Below are 19,478 nucleotides of genomic sequence, written 5' to 3' on the forward strand. Positions count from 1 at the left end.
TCTTTATCTTTCATCTGATGCATTCAGTGACCATCTACTTTATTATTAAAGCAAACATTATTACTTTAATGATGATAAGGACCATTTCCTCAATTATTCCCTTCCCAAAATCTCCACTGTATTGCCAAGAGGCAAAGAGGTTTTCTCCATGAAGGGACTGAAGGGCAATAAGCACACCAGTGGTACAGGAAAACAGTTTTATTGAAATCCCTATAGTAACAAGTTATCAAACTGAATCAGCAGAATCAAACAGAGAATATACTCATGTCCCTTCTACTAGAGGAACTTTGGCTCAGATGGAGCACTGAGTATATCGTCCAATACCTGGAATCTACCTGCTGCTGTTCTTTGGGGTTCCTGTAATAGAAAGGTGTATGGGCATATTCTCTATTTTATTTTCTGTTACTATAGACCTTTCTATAAAACTGTTTTTGTTCTCTACCAGTATGTTTATTGGCTTTGAATCTTAGTGGAAAAGAAACTCTCTGCCTCTCAGCAACACATCCCCATATAAATGTGGAGTTTCATTTTAGCAGACTAGGGTTTCCTAAGTGGCATAGCAATAATACCTTTATCAGGACAAACCAGACTGACCAAGCAGGGCCATAGATTCAGTACATAAATTCAGTCAGGAAATCAACTCATGGTTGAAAGCCTGCCACATAATCTTTCGTTTTATCAAAAATCTCTGAAAACTTCTAAGCATCTCTGGAATCTTTGCAGATTCTACAGTCCATCATGAATAAAATGTGACATCACTAGCTCCAGTATATTTAACCTATTTCTTTATCACAGCTTTGGTTAACTGATGTGCTTTCTCTTAATAATAAAATCAGTGTGGCTAGCTAAACCAGCTCTTCTCAACTTCTTAACTGTTGAGAACCCCCTGAAACATTCTTCACTCTCTGAGAAACCCCAGAAGTGGCATGATTGTGCAGAATATGATAGGAAAGCATAGCAGTGTACATGCTTACCTGGGCCTCCTCCCCTCCCAACCCCCTCCAGGTCCATCATTGGCCATTTGGTGTTGGTGGGGTCAAAATGACACTTTATCATCCTATTACCCTATAAATGTTTAACAAATTTTAAATATAAATAAAAAATTAACTCTCACCCATTTGGGAAACCCAGGGCCATGTGAGCTAGTCTATCTATATATACCAGCTTTTCCCAACTTTTTTTACCATTGAGAAATCCTTGAAACATACTTCAGGCTTTGAGAAAGCTCAGAACTGGTGTGATTGTGCAGAATAAGGATAGGAAGCATAGCTGGGTACATGTCCACCCAGGGCCCTTCCCCTTCCCACCCCTCCAAGCCCATCATGGGCATTTTGGGTAGGGTAGGTGAGTCAACTTGACCATATATGGTCATATCACCTAAGCCCTACCAGGGCCATCAAAAAACTCTATAGTTTCACAAAACCCTGGTTGCCCAATCTTAACTCTGAATTTCTGTGGCTTTGGACTCACAGGAGCGTCATCATCAGCATTTTTGATGCTTTGTAAAAAGCTGGAAGAGATATAAGAACTTTTAGAATTTCATTTATTGTGTCACTCTGAGTGCTGAAAATAAGTTTGGCTAATTTAAATATATTTTTAAAATTCCATTTCGACTATGTATGGGAATGGGAAATCGAAAATAATAATAATAATAATGGGAGGCCTTAAAATCAAAATGAATTCATCCTTTTTACCAAAAGAATATACCAGTTATTTTCCCGTTTTCAGATTACATCTTGTTCACATATTATTGTTAACTGAAAACATCTTTTATTATTAGAGACTCTAAATTGATCATTGTTGTTTATTTTTAATTCCAGAAGTTAATAATAAATCAGCCCAAGTCCTTCTACTCTTGGTGATTCCTGGACATTTAATTTTCCTGTATACTATACATTTAATGAAGAGTGGTCACACATCATTGACCCCCATCTTTATAGTGGTGTATTTGTTCACAGCTCTTCTGCAGGTAAGATTCAAGCAGTCTGTAACTATTACTGCTAGTTTCCAGAGGGCATTATATCGGAAGCCTTTTTCTAGTCCCCCTAAGATAGAATTACCAAGTGTTCTTTCTCATGAATTAGTCTGTTGTTTTGCATCTTTTGCTTTTTGCAGATTATTTTTCTCCTCACTTATGATCACGGCAGTCAATTTACAATTCTATTTATTTTGCAGCTGTATACATGTGGTTTTATAAAAGACTGTATTGAATAAAAATAGTCCATGACATTTTCACATTTCATCAAGAGCCAGATTGGTGTAGTGGTTAAGAGCGCTGACTACGAATCTGGTGAGCCAGGTTTGATTCCCCACTCCTGCTCCACATGCAGACAGCTGGGTGACCTTGGGCTCCCCACAGCACTGTTAAAGCTGCTCCAACCAAGCAGTAATATCAGGGCTCTCTCAGCCTCACCCATTTCACAGGGTGTCTGTTGTGGGGAGAGGAAAGGGAAGGCGATTGTAAGCCACTGAGACTCCTTTGGGTAGAGAAAAGTGGCATATAAGAACCAACTCTTCTTCTTTTTGATCTAGTTAACAGATTTTCACAAGGATGGTTTTTCTGTCCCTTTTAGTTGATCTACAGTCTCCATACAACTTTAGTGCTGTGTTGTTCTTACAGTTCTTGCCAATTAGGCATTGTACAACGGTAACCAGCTCACGACATCGCTCTTTTAACTCTTTGTTCTTAGCCATATATATGTGCTGCCTTGCAGCACCAGCAGCACCCTCTTACCAACAAGCCTTGGTAGCCCTGGATTGCTGCAGGAATGTTCTGGGTTCCACAGGCCTGTAAGACGGAGCTCTTCTGCCAGGTCTTTGGTTGAGGCCAGAGCAGGGGAGATCTAGGGGCCCTTCCATAATTAGTTGCGTCCACACAGCAGGCACCCAGACCCCGACGTGCTGGGTGGGAGGGCGGGATGGGAGGTCAGGTTTTTTTAACTTCCCGCTGGTTAGTGTGAGTTTTTATATCATTTTACTTTTTCTGAGGATTTTTTAATGACTGAAACACGCTGCAAGATGGTTTCTGATAGCAGCTGGAAACTAATCCAATTAATTAATTAATTAAGTTGCCAAATGTATGGACACGGGAACAAAACTGAAAACAAGGGTGGATCTAGGAAGGTGTCATTATATTGAAGGAAATCTTGAAAGCAGCTTAAAATATTTGAAAATAGTAATAGGAAGAACTGAGTTTTTTATACCCCACTTTTTACTTTTTGGTGTGGTTAAGAGAGCTGGGTTTGATTTCCTACTCCTCCACATGCAGCCACATCGGTCACCTTGGGCTAGTCAGAGGCCTGATAATGTACTATCACAGAGCAGTTGTGTCAAGGCTCTCTCAGCCTCACCTACCTCACAGGATGTCTATTTTGGGGAGAGGGTTGCATAAAAATCAGCTCTTCTATTTCTAAAACCAGAATGAAATGGTGAGATGTAGAAATGTCATACAGGTATATCTGACGTTGCTCTGGCTCCTTCTTCTCAATTACCTCCAGTTGTTCCATTACCAGTTCAAGTTGAAGCTAATTGAAAATTAAATAGCAATTTAAGGACTGAAGTTTCTCTAGGGACCTCAGGTGCTTGGCTGTTTGCATATAAATTCTACATAAAAATGCATATTGAGATTGTGGCCCCCAATCCAGAGAATGGAACTGAAAATTAGTCATTGTTTGTTCCAAGGATTTCATTAGGATTTAACTGCAACCAATATTTTGTGGAGAAGAGCTTGAATATTTTAGCCAAAAAGTACATAAGTAGCAAGTGTGCTATCTAGGCAGGGTTTTATTAACAGTATATGCAGTGCCCAGAGATATTACACACATTCCCATATGTATTGCAAGATAAGCATAGTCATATTATGCTTAGTTTGGATAGTACCATATATTTCTATCTGGCTCTTCGCCCCCTATCAAAATATATCCAACATTCATGATGGAGTTAAATAATTCTTCATTCATACTGATGATAATAGCTTTAATTATGGCAGGTTTTGTGTATGTTTGTAGAGATAGTATAGAATTCATAAAACCATGTAAGGTACTGATGTGTTCTTTATAAAAGGGCAATCCTGTGTTGAGACAGCAACATTTATATGATGGAATGATGTTGTGTTTTTCAAAAAATAGTCGTTCAGCTGGGTATAAAGAAAAAGACTTCATTTTCAGACTTGTCAGCCGTCATCAGACTGGAGTAGCCAAGCCCGTCAGTTTTGTGATTCAGTGTTTGTGACTTTCAAAGGCTGCCTCTGTGCTTCAAGTTCCTGCTGAGCCAGTAAAGAGCCCTTTGGAATTTTCACACCTCTGAGGCAGATCTCAGAACACAGTTGTGTTAAGGGCTCTGGGAATAAACAAGTAATGGGAAACTCTAGAAGTTATTGCCCCATAAATTTGCCAAGTATAAATAAAATTGATCATATCCAATAAGAATCAGAATTGTTGCACCACAAGATGCTTGAATTTTCTTGCTGCGGTAAGCCAGAGAGTTCGTGATATTAATTGCTGACCCAACTTTTAGAAGAAAAAATTCTGTATGTTCTCCTAGTGGTTAAATATATGTGTGTGTGTGTGTCTGCGTGCACGTATGCCTTAAGAGAACAAAATGTGCTTAAAACTGTAGCAGAAATTAATAGGATTTGAGAATAGAAATTAATAAGAACAGCATAAGAGCACCTTTGTGAGGGCCTTCGTTAGTACAGAAATATAAAGACAGTAAATTCCTAGGTTAATTGTCCTGATGAGACTTTTCCACAGGAATGTCTGTAGGCCTAATGAGGGTGTACCATGTAGTTTCTAAAATATGATGTAGTTATAAAAATACCAGTATTTATTGATTATACAATATGAATTTAAAAACCCAAAGGCTTTATACATAGCCTCAGATAAAATCAAACCGTATGAACATACTATGCTACTGACCAAATGCGTTTCAGTGTTGCCACCCTTATCAATATTCTGGCATATATATATATATGTGCAGCATGCAAGAAATATATAATGGAGGCTTTTCAATTCTCAAAAACAAGAGTTGGTTCTTATATGCCTCTTTTCTCTACTCGAAGGAGTCTCGAAGCGGCTTACGTTCATCTGGTGCTGCAAAGCAGCATATATATGGCTAAGAACAAAGAGTTAAAAGAGCGATGTCACAAGCTGTTTACAGTTGTACAGTGCCTGATTGGCAAGAACTGTAAGAACAACACAGCACTAAAGTCGCACGGAGACTTTAGATCAACTAAAAGGGACAGAAAAACCACCCTTGTGAAAATCTATTAGCTAGATCAAAAAGAAGAAGAGTTGGTTCTTATATGCCACTTATCTCTACCCAAAGGAGTCTCAAAGTGGCTTACAATCGCCTTCTCTTTCCTCTCCCCACAACAGACACCCTGTGAGGCAGGTGAGGCTGAGAGAGCCCTGATATTACTGTTTGGTTGGAACAGCTTTATCAGTGCTGTGGAGAGCCCAAGGTCACCCAGCTGGCTGCATGTGGAGGAAACACAGACTCAAACCCAGCTTGCCAGATTTGAAGCCCGCGCTCCTAACCACTAAATCAAGCTGCGCTCTGAAGTTTTAAGTGAAGGAGTGTACAGTCAGAGTGAAGGAAGCAAACCTGCATTGAGATGGCTGCAATTTTAGGTGTCATAAACAGGTGTCAGGAAGCCAAACACTGTAAGAGTGATCAGCAGTGGAGAGGTTTCTAGTGGGTGACTCCTAGGAAACTGACCAGCCCACTTTCTCCCTTCATGCTCTTGACTATAGGTGAAATAAACGCCCTAATGCATTTTTTGTTGTAAATTAGGGCTCCATAAGACAAAAGACTTAGCTGCTCTCACAGCTTCACTTCACTGTCTTTCGAGCCTGGAAACTACAGTGGAGGGTTATATTGGCTGCACATGTCTTTCTGCTTACACTGCAAGGCTTTCAGGCAATAGCAAAACAGAAAAGTACATGGAACATGACCTTTGTGTTGTCGGGGTTTTTTTGCTACATGTATTTCCATTTTGAAAGCTACAGAAAACTCACAGAATAGGCCATTCAGATTCCCTGGCCAACCAGCTAATATACTTCACCCTTCACCTGCTTGCCCACATACAGTTGCTAACTTCAGCAGACAAGTGGCAAATGGTTTGTCTGTTGTATAATGAATCCCTGTCCACACTTGCAGGAGCACAAGCTGTTGAGCATTTCATTTTTTATATGGACACAATTATAAGTTATCATGCTTATGTATTAGCGGCATTTTTATAGGGGCTTCTACTCTTTTTTCCATGTCATGGAGAGATGCAATATGCTTGGAAGAGGAGTTTGGGGAATTATCATTTCTCTCAGGCTCTGCGACATCTGTCTGATAATTTCACGTGCTAGAAGATTGGCCATCACCATCCAATGTTTGTTGTGTCAGTCTTGTGCAGTTGAGGGAGCCCAGAATGCACTGGGGGCTCATATATTCATCTATATGCAGTGCATCTGCCAATTTTCTTCAGAGGGAAGAAGGGAGAAAAAATCATCTTCCACAGATGCTAGAAAATGGCTGCTAACCAAGATTGACAGTGTTGGACTAAACTGAGTATTGGTTTTACTACATGAGGGGGTGGAGTGAGCGATGACTGGCTACTCCTGCAACCAAACAGCCCTGAAAGGTTTTTAACCAGCCACCATCAAAATCTTGAATAGCCATATTCAACTGGGTTTGATTCCCCACTCTTCCATACGCAGCCAGCGGGGTGACCTTGGCCCGTCACAGTTCTCTTTGAGCTGCCTCACAGGGTGTTTGTAGTGGGAAGAGGAAGGGAAGGCAATTGTCAGGGTAGTGAAATAAAAGACAACTCTTCTTCTGAAGTCTAAAAAAAATCTACATGGTTGCATGTGTTACTAAGCTGATGCTGTTTTTTTTCACAATTTGTGAAAAAAGCAATTTGTTTCCCCCTCTCAAGTAATATAAACTTGTGCCATTTGCATATGCATACTTGCCAGATCTGATTAGATTTTGAAGCATCTGAAGTCCTCTTACTGCCCCCCCAAGAGTGTTCAGCCTTACAAGTTGGCAAAAAAAGCATGCCTTAACCATCTTAGCCAGTTTAAGGTAAAAAGAAGATGAGATGTTGAAACAGCCTTCTAAGGATACCGGGTTGGGGAGAAATTTAAGGCTTCTTGTTAATACTGTGGGATCAGAGAGTGATTAAAATGTGGGATTCACTGCCAGAGGGTGCAGTGATGGCCAAAGGAATAAACAATTTTAAAAGGGGATTAGAAAACTTGATCAGTGGCTGTTTGCCATGGTGACTGAGGGAAACCTGCAGATTCAGAAGTACTGATGCTCTGAATCCCAGAGCCAGGAAGCAACACCAGGGGGTAGTCTCAAGCGCTGTGCCCTCCTGTTGGCCCTCTAGAGCAGGGGTAGCCAACCTGTGGTCCTCCAGATGTCCATGGACTACAATTCCCATGAGCCCCTGCCAGAATTTGCCAATTGGCCATGATGGCAGGGGCTCATGGGAATTATAGTCCATGGACATCTGGAGGACCACAGGTTGACTATCCCTGCTCTAGAGGAACGGGTTGGCCACTGTGTGAGGTGGGATGCTGGACTAGATGTTCTGATGGTCTGATCCAGCAGGCCTATTCTTATGTTCTTAAATGATAGAAATATACAATAATATATAATTATAAGAAGTCATGTACTGTGGCTTGCCTGGAGTTTGGTCATGCACAGCTTTTTTAAAGACCATAGAAACCAGGGGTGGCCAAATGATTGCTATCTAGATGTCCATGGACTACAATTCCCACGATCCCCTGACAGCATGGTCAATTGGCAGGGGCTCATGGGAGTTGTAGCCCATTGACATCTGGAAAGCCACAGTTTGGCCACCCCTGCCATAAAATTTTATTAAACATTAATTATATATGGTCAACCCAACCCCCTACCCAAAATGGTGAATGATGGGCCCGGAGAGGGTGGGGTGGGGAGGGGCCCCAGGTGGGCCTGTACACAGTTATACTTCCCAACCATATTTTGAATGATCACGCCACTTCTGGGGTTTCTTGAAGCCTGAAGAATATTTCATGGGTTTCTCAACGGTAAAAGCATTGAGAAAGGGTGCACTGGACAGACTTCTGGCATGCTTGGAAAAAGAGGAGCCGTCTCAAATAATCTTAGAGAGTCTTCCAAAGAAAATGTGTGCTTTCAAGCCTGTTTGTTTGAACTGCAGAGTAACACATACCTACCCCATGCATAATTAGCTTCAACTACAAAGATGCCTTTTCAGAAGGCATATTGATCTAAATAACTTATGCATATTTTTGTAATGAAAAAAGGAGGAAGAAACTTGATAGTTCTACAATGTATGGTCATGTCTCAAATATCCTTTTGTAGTACAAATCAAAGGATTTTTTAAAAACGAGTTTTAAATTATTTCAATATACTGAGTATTGTAACATCTGCCTAATTTCCCTTTTGGTTATTTAAATCATCTTTCAGGAAATGTAAGCTTCCAAAACGTTCTGAGTCAGTATACCCTGAATTTTAATAGAGGTGCATACTTTTTATAATTATTTCTGACTTTATTGTAGGAAAAATTTGAGTTGCTTAAGGCAAATCTTCCTTTTTAGGTTTCCAAGAGCAACCAATTTAATTGTTATTAGTATTTATGTTTGATTTGGATCTTGGGGGTGTGGGGTATGGCTGACATTATTGTCCAGACTCTCTTTTGTTGTCCTTCTACAGGTGTTTACCCTGTTATGGATTGCTGACTGGATGGTTCATCACTTCTGGAAAAAGGGGAAAGATCCAGACAGTTTCTCTATCCCTTACCTTACTGCACTGGGAGATCTACTCGGAACTGCCTTACTTGCAATGAGTTTCCATTTTCTTTGGCTCATTGGTGACAGAGACGGTGATGTTGGAGACTAAGAATTCAGATGCACAGGCTAGTAGATCCCAATAGATGAAGGAAACAGACTCCCCATTTGGCTTACCATTTCCTCTGAAGGATCTCAAGATCACTTTGATGGTGGTACTGGTGACTTAATATTGGGACTGATATTAAATGGCCTTAACTTTAAAACAACAAACAAACAAGGAGATGGAACTAGAAGGACGAGCCTTGAACATTTTTACACTGCAAATGAGCTTGCTCATTGCTGCTTGGCATTGCCTGATCACAGTGTCCGAATCATGCCAAGAAGAGCAACTTCAAGAAATGCAAGACAATAGGTAGTAGAGCATCCCTGGCCTTTGTCATCTTGCCTACATTTCAGTTGGCTACTTGTATAATAGTTTCACAAAATCAAGTGTTTGTTTTGTAGCTAAATCCTCTGGAATCAGACATGGTAGCTGAACAGTAGACTAAAACTGTGCATGTGACTGAGAAAAACCTTTAAGTAAGACATTCCCCAGGTTGTTTGGTAGTCCACTGGGCAGGTAAGAGAGAATAGTTCCGATACAGACAAATACATCCAGTACAGTCATGCAGAGCTGTTAGTGGTGTCGCTTCAAAAGCTATAATGGCACAGTTGAAAACCATTCAGTTTTGTCCCTTGCACTTCACTGTAAAGGATAAGAGATTCAGGCTGCTCACGAGAAGAATTTTTTGATACAGAAAAAAAAATGAAGCATGTATCTTTCTGAAGAGAAAACATTTCACGTTTTGGAAATGCTTTGAAGGAAAAGGCAATTTGGCTGCATTCTACCAAGTGGTGCTATCAAACAGCCACAATAGTCTCAGTACTGTGATTCATTAGATGAAGTTCTAGGGGCCTTTTCCAAATGAAAACTTTGTTGTGTAATAAGTGTGCATTCGTTACTGTGAGGTCGCAGAGGATCCGAGCATCTTTCTTCTGTTGTTAGAACTCGCATACTCCCCGTGCCAACCAAAATTACCAACCCCAGTTAGTGCATCAGCTCCGTAGTGTAGTGAGTGCTTTGTGGTACACAATTATGTCACTTGCATCTGTTGGGTACTGCCAACAGCATGCCAATAGATCTGCAAAGGTCCCATCATTGTGTCTGTACCATTTTGTGCATTTTTAAAAATGTGCTGTTTTTAAAAGATTCCCAAGGTCAATCAGGTGCTAGGACCTCCCCTCCCCCCCCCACGCACTAAGATAGCAACCCAGAATGCATAGCACTCTTCATTTCAATAGATTTTTTGTTTCATCGCTATATGAGGAACTCCAGCATCGTGTTATAAACTTTTAAGCTTTCCCCCTTTTTCATGCAATTGGAACTGGGGAACTGAAGGCAGTGTCCTGGGAACAGAAATTTGCAGCCCATTAATACACAAGGTTGACATAACTATTGTTATTCACCCCTAGGGTTTCCCTCTGCATTGGGTATTCCCTTGAGTACCTTTCAGGCAAAAAGGTACTTAAAATATAAACAAGGCAAATAATTCTCCAAATCAATCCTCGTCCCCTGGAAATCTTGAATGAGACTGTGTTTCTCATTATAACAAAGAGTCATTGTGCACTTTCCATTAATTTCAGTGGGATTTGCATAAGATTATTCTGATTATGTGCATCCTATTTACATGGATGGTCTTGCTGATGCATTTCAAACACGAATACTTGAGATTAGGCATCAAAATTCATCCACTAGGCCCCTTTTATTATTTTTTTTGCATGCTGATTTTTATTAAGGTAGCCAAAATAACTGAAAGAAATATTAACAGGCATAGCTTGCCAAGTAGCTTCTTTTTCAGAGAAGGCTGAAACGCTAGGTGCTGTTTATCTTCAAAATGGAAAACTTAAATGATTAACTTTCCCCTCATGTCTAAGTAATTAGGAACATTTTCATAATTATTACTGACTGCCTTTGTTGGGGGAATAGTCAGGATTGCACATACATTACGAATTCAGAGTTGTGAAGGAAAATTGAACATCCCACTAAGCCCCCCCTTAGTCTGTTTTTGTATTATTCAGAGAGATATCTTGTCTGTAGCAATATTGATAACATTCCCACTCATTTTTTCTTTAAAAGTGGTTATCTGATTTAGGGTTGCCAGCTCCAGGTTGGGAAATGCCTGGAGGTTGTGGGGGTGGAGTCTTAGGAGGGCAGGGTTTGGAAGGGGAGGGAAGGGACATCATTGAGGTACAATGCCACAGAGTCCATCTTCCAATACTGGCCATTTACTTCAGGTGAATTGATCTCTGTCACCTGGAGATCAGTTGTAATTCCAGGAGATTTCCAGCCACCACCTGGAGATTATAGATACGCCAAAATCAACAGTGCAGTTTCTTTGCATTGAATTCGTTATAGCACCTGGAGGTTGGCAACCATATTAAAATCATAGTTCTTTTGTTTTGGGGGCTATAGCTCTAGAAGAAATGAAGTTAAATTCTTGTTAAACTACCTTCCTGTGGAATTATGGTCTAATAGAAAACAATTTAATGTTTAAAGAAGCAATGGAATTTTAAAGTTCTTTGGAACCAAATCACAGAGCTCCTTAAAAATAAAACAAAGACATTTTCTTCTGTTTTTAAAGCAAAGACCTTTCATTTAATGTACGTGTATTATTTTATTTTACTTGTGCTACAAGACTTGCTTATGCCTGCACCTAAGATATGTTCCATACACTCTAGAGTACACATATTCTAACGCCCCCTAAAATGTAAAGGAAGTAATCAGGAGAAAATAATTTTTTTGTATACCAAATGTCCATATTATGTTGCAGACAATGGGTGGGGAGGATTGTTAAGTTAAGAAGAAGCAGCATCAGCAGCAGAAGAAGAGTTGGTTCTTATATGCCGCTTTTCTCTACCCGAAGGAGGCTCAAAGCAGCTTACAATTGCTTGCCCTTTCCTCTCCCCACAACAGACACCCTGTGAGGTAGGTGAGGCTGAGAGAGCTCTGATATTACTGCTCAGTCAGAACAGCTTTATCAGTGCCATGGCAAGCCCAAGGTCACCCGGCATGCCAAATTAGAAGTCTGCGCTCCTCACCACTACACCAACCTGGCTCTCTAAAACTGATTCCTAAACGCTCTATAAGAATTCTCTTCACATACATTTCCTTGGTGTCCTGTAGAGTTGACTCAATCCATAATTTGTGGCGTGGGGTAGATGCAAATGCTTGGGGACAGCATTTACACTCTCCAGATTGCTTTAGTTGCCATTGATGGCCTGGTGGTAAAGAAAATGATTGCAACCACTGATCATATGGTTATTAGAGATTGCCTTTAATTCTACATCCTGTCCTGGTTCAAATCTTTGGTTCCTGCCAGGCAGAGAAAACAGACTGTTCCTCTCTGGAATGTAATTTTTGATAAGCTCTCTCACAAGACCAAAGTTTATTTTATAGCTGAGATAGTCCTTCTCAAGGCTAGAGAAATGGAAGGAGAGTGTGTCACTATCATATATGTAAACAATTGGAGGTGGGGGGGGGGGGGGACATGCAAGCAGCTTTTTGGACCTGTCAACAGTTCCTGGAAGGCTGGCGTAAGGGCTGTAGGGTGTTCCCAGGAGATGGAGTGGAGATGTAGAGACCTCAGGCTATTGGCAAATCCTGCAAGCCCAACCTCCAAGGATATTTAATATGATGTAATCCTATTGTTCTCCACACAGACTTGGAAACTCCCCTGTGTCTCTATTTCTTCTGCAGTAAAAATATAAAAAGGTTTCTCTCTCAGTGTGATTCATTGGGGCTGGGCAAAAGGACCCTAATTTGGCCATTTGGCTATCATCATGATTATAAATCCAGTCCGGTTCCCTGTTATGAGCATTGTCATCCGCTTGAATGCAGAACAGCCTGAGCAGAATGGAGTTCCTGAACATTTTCAGGAATGTCATGGGAAAGGAGTATTTCAGCTGAAGCAAGCGATCAAGTTGCTCTTTCATAAGGTTCATGATCAGAGGGGTATGCCACACAGGACCTGTTAGAATCAAGAAATTGATACAGGGTTCCACTGGTGCTCTCCAATACTAATTTGGCTGCAGTTCCATGGAGGTTTTTCTCTGCCTTGGCTTTCTGGTTCTAGATGAAGTTTTTGGAGTATCCATTTGATGTCATCTTCTCATAGAATCATAGAGTTGGAAGGGGCCATACAGGCCATCTAGTTCAACCCAAAGCATCCTAAAGCATCCAAAGCATCATAATCTACTTTCCCCATCCTCATTCTTTCTCAATCCTGGTTTGGTGTGATCTTTCCAGAAAGGATACAGGCCAAGTACATTAGCAGCATTAGCAGGCAATCCGGATTGCAATGTTGACATTTTTGAAGGTGCTGCCTGTATCAAGGCCATTTTCCTTCCATCAGGTTCACAAAGCCACCATTCCCCGTGCAACAGCACCAGGGGAGGGGGGTATGGCAGGCTTAAAAAAAATAGGCAGTCGCTATTTCACTATAGCACAATAATGTTCTAACAGTCTGTTACCGTGATCATCTCATTCCTCTGAATTCTCAACTTTCATTTTAAAAAGAAAAAAGTATTCAGCCCTCGTCATTGCAGAGACATAAGGACAGGCAATTAGGGATTTCCCCTTTATATCCACAATGAAAAGTCTAGAAACTAACTTAAACAAATTAAAGTTGGGAATTAAGAGAGTCGAGATCATGGCAACAGTCTGTTTTATACTAGAGAGAGCCAGCGTGGTATAGTGGTTGAGAGCAGCGAATCTGGCAAGCCAGGTTTGATTTCCTGCTCCTCCACTTGCAGCCAAGTGGGTGACCTTGGGCTCATCACAGCCCTGATAGTGTCCTGTCAGAAATCCCAGCCTCACCCACCGCACAGGGTGTCTGCTGTGGGGAGAGTAAGGGAAGGCGATTGTAAGCTGCTTTGAGACTCCTTCAAGCAGTGAAAAGCGGGGTATAAAAACCAACTTCTTCTAACAGTACTAAGTTTTAAAAAGACTACTGGTGGTGTGGAGAGGGGGAAATGGCAGCTCATGGCCAAAAGGGTCACTAAATTCCTGTTGGATTGGTTGCTCCACTGCCAGTGTGAAAATCTCTGCGTCTGTGATGCAGAATCTTCGCCTTTGGAAACAGGCTAAATGGTGGAGATTGATGTTTGGGCTGTCCAACGTTTTGGTGTTAGGCAACTTCATGCTGGGGTTCCTTCAAGATTGGGCTAGGATTTCAAGGTCTCCTTGCTTGTGATGGACGCAGCACACATAACTAGCATCACACCTAAGAGTTCTTTGACCTGGAAAGAGGTACTTTGACAGCTTGGGGCTTAAGTTGCAGGTATACCATTTCACTAAGAGCCTCTTGTGGCGCAGAGCTCTGACCATGAGGCTCGGAGTTCGATTCAAGCAGCCGGCTCAAGGTTGACTCAGCCTTCCATCCTTCTGAGGTCGGTAAAATGAGTACCCAGCTTGCTGGGGGGTAAAACGGTAATGACTGGGGAAGGCACTGGCAAACCACCCCGTATTGAGTCTGCCATGAAAACACTAGAGGGCGTCACCCCAAAGGTCAGACATGACTCGGTGCTTGCACAGGGGATACCTTTACCTTTATACCATTTCACTATGGCTATGACAACTGAGATAATGATGTCACGTGTTCCATGCCTGTGGTGTAACCTACTAGTTTTTTTGGTTTTTCAAGGTCTTGAAGTGCAGGAGGAAATCAAAAGTCAATTGTCACTGCAACCAGCACCATGGCAATTCTTCAGCAGGGCAGAAAAACATGTTGGACATGCATCAGGAGATAGATCAGGTTCAGTTGCTTGGTATTCAAATATTATTTGACATATTTTCCACGTCTTAATAAATATTTAAAAGCCTGTTCAACAAAGAGATTATTACATTGCATTAATGCTTAATGGACTGTGACTCCACAATTGGAACATGGCTTGTCACACTTAATATGCACCTTTGGGAAATGTTCAAGCTCCTGAAATGGAACTAGAGATGTGATGCAGATTTGAGCCTTTATGGCATCTTTACAAGAAGTATAAGGATACTTCATTGTTATGTAGAGATGCATCTGACACGTACATATTAAATCCTTGTGAAATACACTGTGAGGAGATAGCTAATTGGACTGCTAGCTGGATCACTGAAACACTTGGTCTGAACATCATTCTAACTAATAGACCAGGTGTAAGAGTGTGTCTCTTGGAATAATCAATTCCCCTAAAAGGCCTGATTATCCAAACATCTGAATCAAAAACCTCCAGGTGGTCCATTAATCGGAACACATGTGGATGTCTTACTTTTAGTCAGGACATGTTGCTCAAAGAATTTTGCCCTGGTCAGGCCAGACACAGCACCTCTCCGAGAAAAAAACAAATCGAAAATAAGTTTTACCAAAATCTGCTAACCTGTCGTATACAAAATATAGATTGCTGCTCTGGCATTCAAAAACACAGTAGAACAACAGGGAATTCAGAAACATCTTGGGGGGTCATTTGCTTTCCACCACACACCTTTAGACCCACCTTGTTTTCTTCATAGCTTATCAAGAGCATCAAATATCACAGGGTTGCATCTCCTACCTGCCTAGCCCAGTCAAAAATGAAAAGAGGGAGACGGCACCAGTGCCAGCTACAATGGAAAAACAGCACAATGAGTTGGGATGAAGGGCAAGGAGAGACATGCAAGGGTAGGAGTTGAAAAGAGGTGGCCAGCCCCAAAAGGGTTGAGAATCACTCAGTGACCAATTATGCACAGTGGCAACCGGGCCGGGCCATCGCCAATTCCTAGCAGCATGGCAGCATGCCCCAACTTGGGCCAGATATGCACGGGGGGGGGGATCCCCCTGTGCATACAGCCCACCCCTGACTTGTGTGTGAATGTGCACAACTCCGGGGCAGGAAAGTTCTGCCGTGCCGTATGCCGCTGATTTGGGCCAGGGCCAGGGCCGGGAGAGAGCTGGGATGGCGGTGACCTTGTGCATGTGCAGGGTGAAGGCTTCGCCCGGCCACCGACTCAGTGCGGTCTCGCAGACCGCGCCAACAGTCCTCCAGCCGGCCTGCTCCTCCTCCTGCTTCTCCAGGCCGCTGGAGCGGCTGCGGCGCGTCGTAGACGCGGCGAGGCCGCTTCAGTGGCCGGGAGAAGCCACAGCCATCGACGCCGGTGAGTTGGGGCCCACTCCGCCTTCTCCTGCCCGGTGAGTTGGGGCCCACTCCGCCTTCTCCTGCCCGGTGAGTTGGGGCCCAATCCGCCTTCTCCTGCCCGGTGAGTTGGGGCCCACTCCGCCTTCTCCTGCCCGGTGAGTTGGGGCCCACTCCGCCTTCTCCTGCCCGGTGAGTTGGGGCCCACTCCGCCTTCTCCTGCCTTCCTGCCTTCTGCCATCTGCAGCCGCGCCCTCGCTGCATCTTGGACATGCCGAGGCCGTTCCTGCGAACAGAAGAAGCCCCATCTACCGTCCGGTCTCTGGTCAGCGGCTGTCAGCCTTCTCCCGGCCGCAGGACGAAGGCTTCCCTGGGGCCACCGCCCTAGCGCCCATTTTATTTTGATTTAAAATGGGCTTTAGTCCTAGTTTAAATATATTATTGATTCTGCTTTTCTCCTGCACTGGAGACTCAAAAAGACTTACCAGGCCAAGCAGACAGAAAGACTATCTTAAAACAACACACACACACACACACAAAGGAATCCAACAAGTCCCCAGTTCAAACTTAACTGAGTTGATGGCCCACAAGGACATTGTCAGCTGGAGCTAACAAACATCCCTGACAGAGGCCGGTCTGCCCAGTCATTTTCTCCCTCTTCCTGTGACCTCTGTGAAATCTCAACAGGACAGACAGGAGCCAGACCAACCTGACAGCTTTGAAGATTTCTGTTGCCAGCTATAATTTATTTTGCGGTTTCATTCTATTCCATTAAATTCCATTTAATTTCTGTCAAATGCTGTTAATAGAATTGTTCTACAACTAACTGGCACCATTTCCGCACTAGGAATTTGCCCTGCCCAGCCTGTCATGGTTTGTGGGTTTTCACCCCTGAGGCCTTGGCAGCAGCCGTGACAGCTCTGGGAGCCTACACAGCCGCTGTGTGAACTGCGAGGGCCTTATCAGCAGCTGCACGATCCCTGAGGCCTTGGTAGAGGACGCACCAGCCCTGGGGGCCTAGGTAGCCACTGCATGACCAGCAGGGGCCGAGGCAGCACCAGACGCCAGAGGAGAAGGAAAGCAGGAAGAGGAAGGGTGAAGGGAGTGTGTGTGTGTGTCTCTGTATGTTTTTGCTTGGGAGGGAGGAGGTTGGGAAACCAATACGTAAGGTGAGAAATGGGGGTGAAGGGAGTCTCTGTATGTCAGTGTGTGTCTATCTGCGAGGGAGGGAAGGGGGAGGAGCCAAGGAGGATGTTGGGAAACCAACAAGTAAGGCGGGGGAGATGAGGGAGTCTCTGTGTGCGTATATGTGTGTTTGCAAGAGATGGAGGGGGCCCTGACCAAGTGGCCCTAGAGCAGGTATGCATCCCACATACCCTCTCAGAGTCAGAATGTCAGTAGATTTGTTACATTTGGTTTGTGGAAGTAGGCTTTATTTTTAATTGCATGTAATCCTCATTGCCCTGGTAAGGAACACACCTGGTATATATCTTTCCTCTTACATATTTCAAATCTGATTCTAGGCAGGAAGGAGTAAAGATAGTCTGAGGGTTAGTCTCTTCATATTTATCTTCATGAGTGAAAATGGTAATTTATAAATGTTCCTGCCATGCCTGAGTTATTGCTACATTTGTCTTCAATCAAATGGAGCTGAAAAACCACTTAGCCGTCTTGTATTAAATGTACATTATTACTCTGGTATAAAAACATTATTACAGCAGATGCAATAAACGTTTACATGCCATTTGTATCATGGAAGGTGATTTTAAAAAAGAATATTTAGCTTTGCGAGATGGAAAAACGGAAATGGCAAGAACTTTGCTGATCCCCCTCGCTGCCCTCGAAATAAAAGCTGAACAGACTATCAGAATGAAACGAAATGAAATTCAGACTATGGAAATTAAAACAGGGGAGTAATAGGAAGGCTCCGAAGAAACAGTATACATTTTCAGCGAAATGTCCTGCCCTATGAATTTATGTTGAAGCTTAATGATACAGTCATAACATTGGAAAGGAAACTTAGTGTTACCTGGCACAACCAATTCTTTCAGAACCTGATTTCCTAAATTTCACATATAACAAAAAGTAGTATTTTACTCTGGCATCACCACCCCTCCTCTGGCACTCAATAGGAACAAAATGGGTATTTCTTCTTTGGATGAACATGTGCATTAAATAAAGTGACCAGATTGTCCCACTTTTGGAGGGACATCTGGGGGCACCTGGCAAATTGTACTTATGTTGAAATTTAAAAAATATTACAATACTATTTTTGCATTCTATGCGTTCTATGAAAATTTTTGTTGCTCCATACAGACCAAATTTTAATCAAGAACCCCCCTGGTCAATGGTGTCCCGCTTTACCAATGTTAAAATCTGGTCACCTTAGCATTAAACAATCTAATTTGGGAATCATACTGCGAAATGAACCCTTTGGTCTCCTCTTGACATTATCCTGAGACAAAGTATTGCATTACTTATTAATGCAATTTAATGGAATAGAATGAAACCGCAAAATAAATGATAGTTGGCAAGAGAAATCTTCAAAGCTGTCAGGTTGGTCTGGCTCCTGTCTGTCCTGTTGGGATTTCACAGAGGGCACAGGAAGAGGGAGAAAATGACTTGACCAGCCTCTGGCAGGGATGTTTGTTAGCTCCAGCTGACAATGTCCTTGTGGGCCATCAACTCAGTTAAGTTTGAACTGGGGACTTGTTGGATTCCTTTGTGTGTGTGTGTGTGGTTTTAAGATCGTCTTTCTGTCTACTTGGCCTGGTAAGTCTTTTTGAGTCCCTAGTGCAGGAGAAAAGCAGAATCAATAATATATTTAAATACATAAATGCAAATGCAAAGTTTCATGCAGAACTTGCCATCCAAGAGAATGGTGCTGAAAGTACTTTTCCCCAAAGTGTTGGGTTTACACTAATTACATTGCTTGCAAAGTGGTATGGGCAGGATTGCTCTGGTTTACTACTGCAGATATTTGATTTGCACTCTGTCATCTTCCATCAGGAATGCATGTAGCACAAAAGAGCAAAATAGGCTGACAACGTTAAGAGATCTGTGATAGGGAAGACAAGAAGATCTCTCAGTATTTTTAATTTTCCTTAAAAGTAGCATCAGTTGGTCTAATTGCGGGGTATTAACCTTCTCCCTGTGTTGGCTCTCTGATTTTTTAAAAACCCCTCCCTCTTGCTGCTAGTGCCTCTGGAAGGGGAAAAAAAAAGATGTGTGATCATTTTCAGATAATTGAACAAAGGTCACTCATTCTCTCTCACCAGGAAAAGAGAACCCTGTTCTAAGCTCCTGAGAAAAAGGCAGAATTAAAAAAGGCACAAAATAAAAATGTTTGGTAGACCAGTCTGACCATTCCTATGTTCCCAGATGAGGGTGGAGTGGGAATGACATTCCTAAGGCCTCACATTGTTGCCAAAAGTGAGAGTTGAACAAGGAGCTTCCCAGATCACAGTTCATTCTCGTAAAAGTATTTCACAGCAA

The 19,478-nt window shown here is 42.4% G+C and overlaps 1 protein-coding gene across 4 annotated transcripts in view; it reads left to right on the forward strand.

The window, feature by feature from the left end:
• Positions 1-11,458, forward strand: part of SLC41A2 (solute carrier family 41 member 2) — a 37,439-nt gene extending 25,981 nt beyond the window's left edge. For all 4 annotated transcript variants that reach the window (XM_077339724.1, XM_077339721.1, XM_077339720.1 and 1 more), the window contains 2 exons: positions 1,821-1,969; positions 8,716-11,458. In XM_077339724.1, the coding sequence (XP_077195839.1) occupies positions 1,821-1,969; positions 8,716-8,901 (335 nt within the window). In that variant the 3' untranslated portion in view covers positions 8,902-11,458. The remainder of the gene's footprint in view (positions 1-1,820; positions 1,970-8,715) is intronic.
• Positions 11,459-19,478: the final 8,020 nt, after the last annotated feature.

The sequence above is a fragment of the Paroedura picta genome, chromosome 5, assembly GCF_049243985.1.
Source record: "Paroedura picta isolate Pp20150507F chromosome 5, Ppicta_v3.0, whole genome shotgun sequence".
In the NCBI taxonomy this organism is placed as follows: Eukaryota; Metazoa; Chordata; class Lepidosauria; order Squamata; family Gekkonidae; genus Paroedura; species Paroedura picta.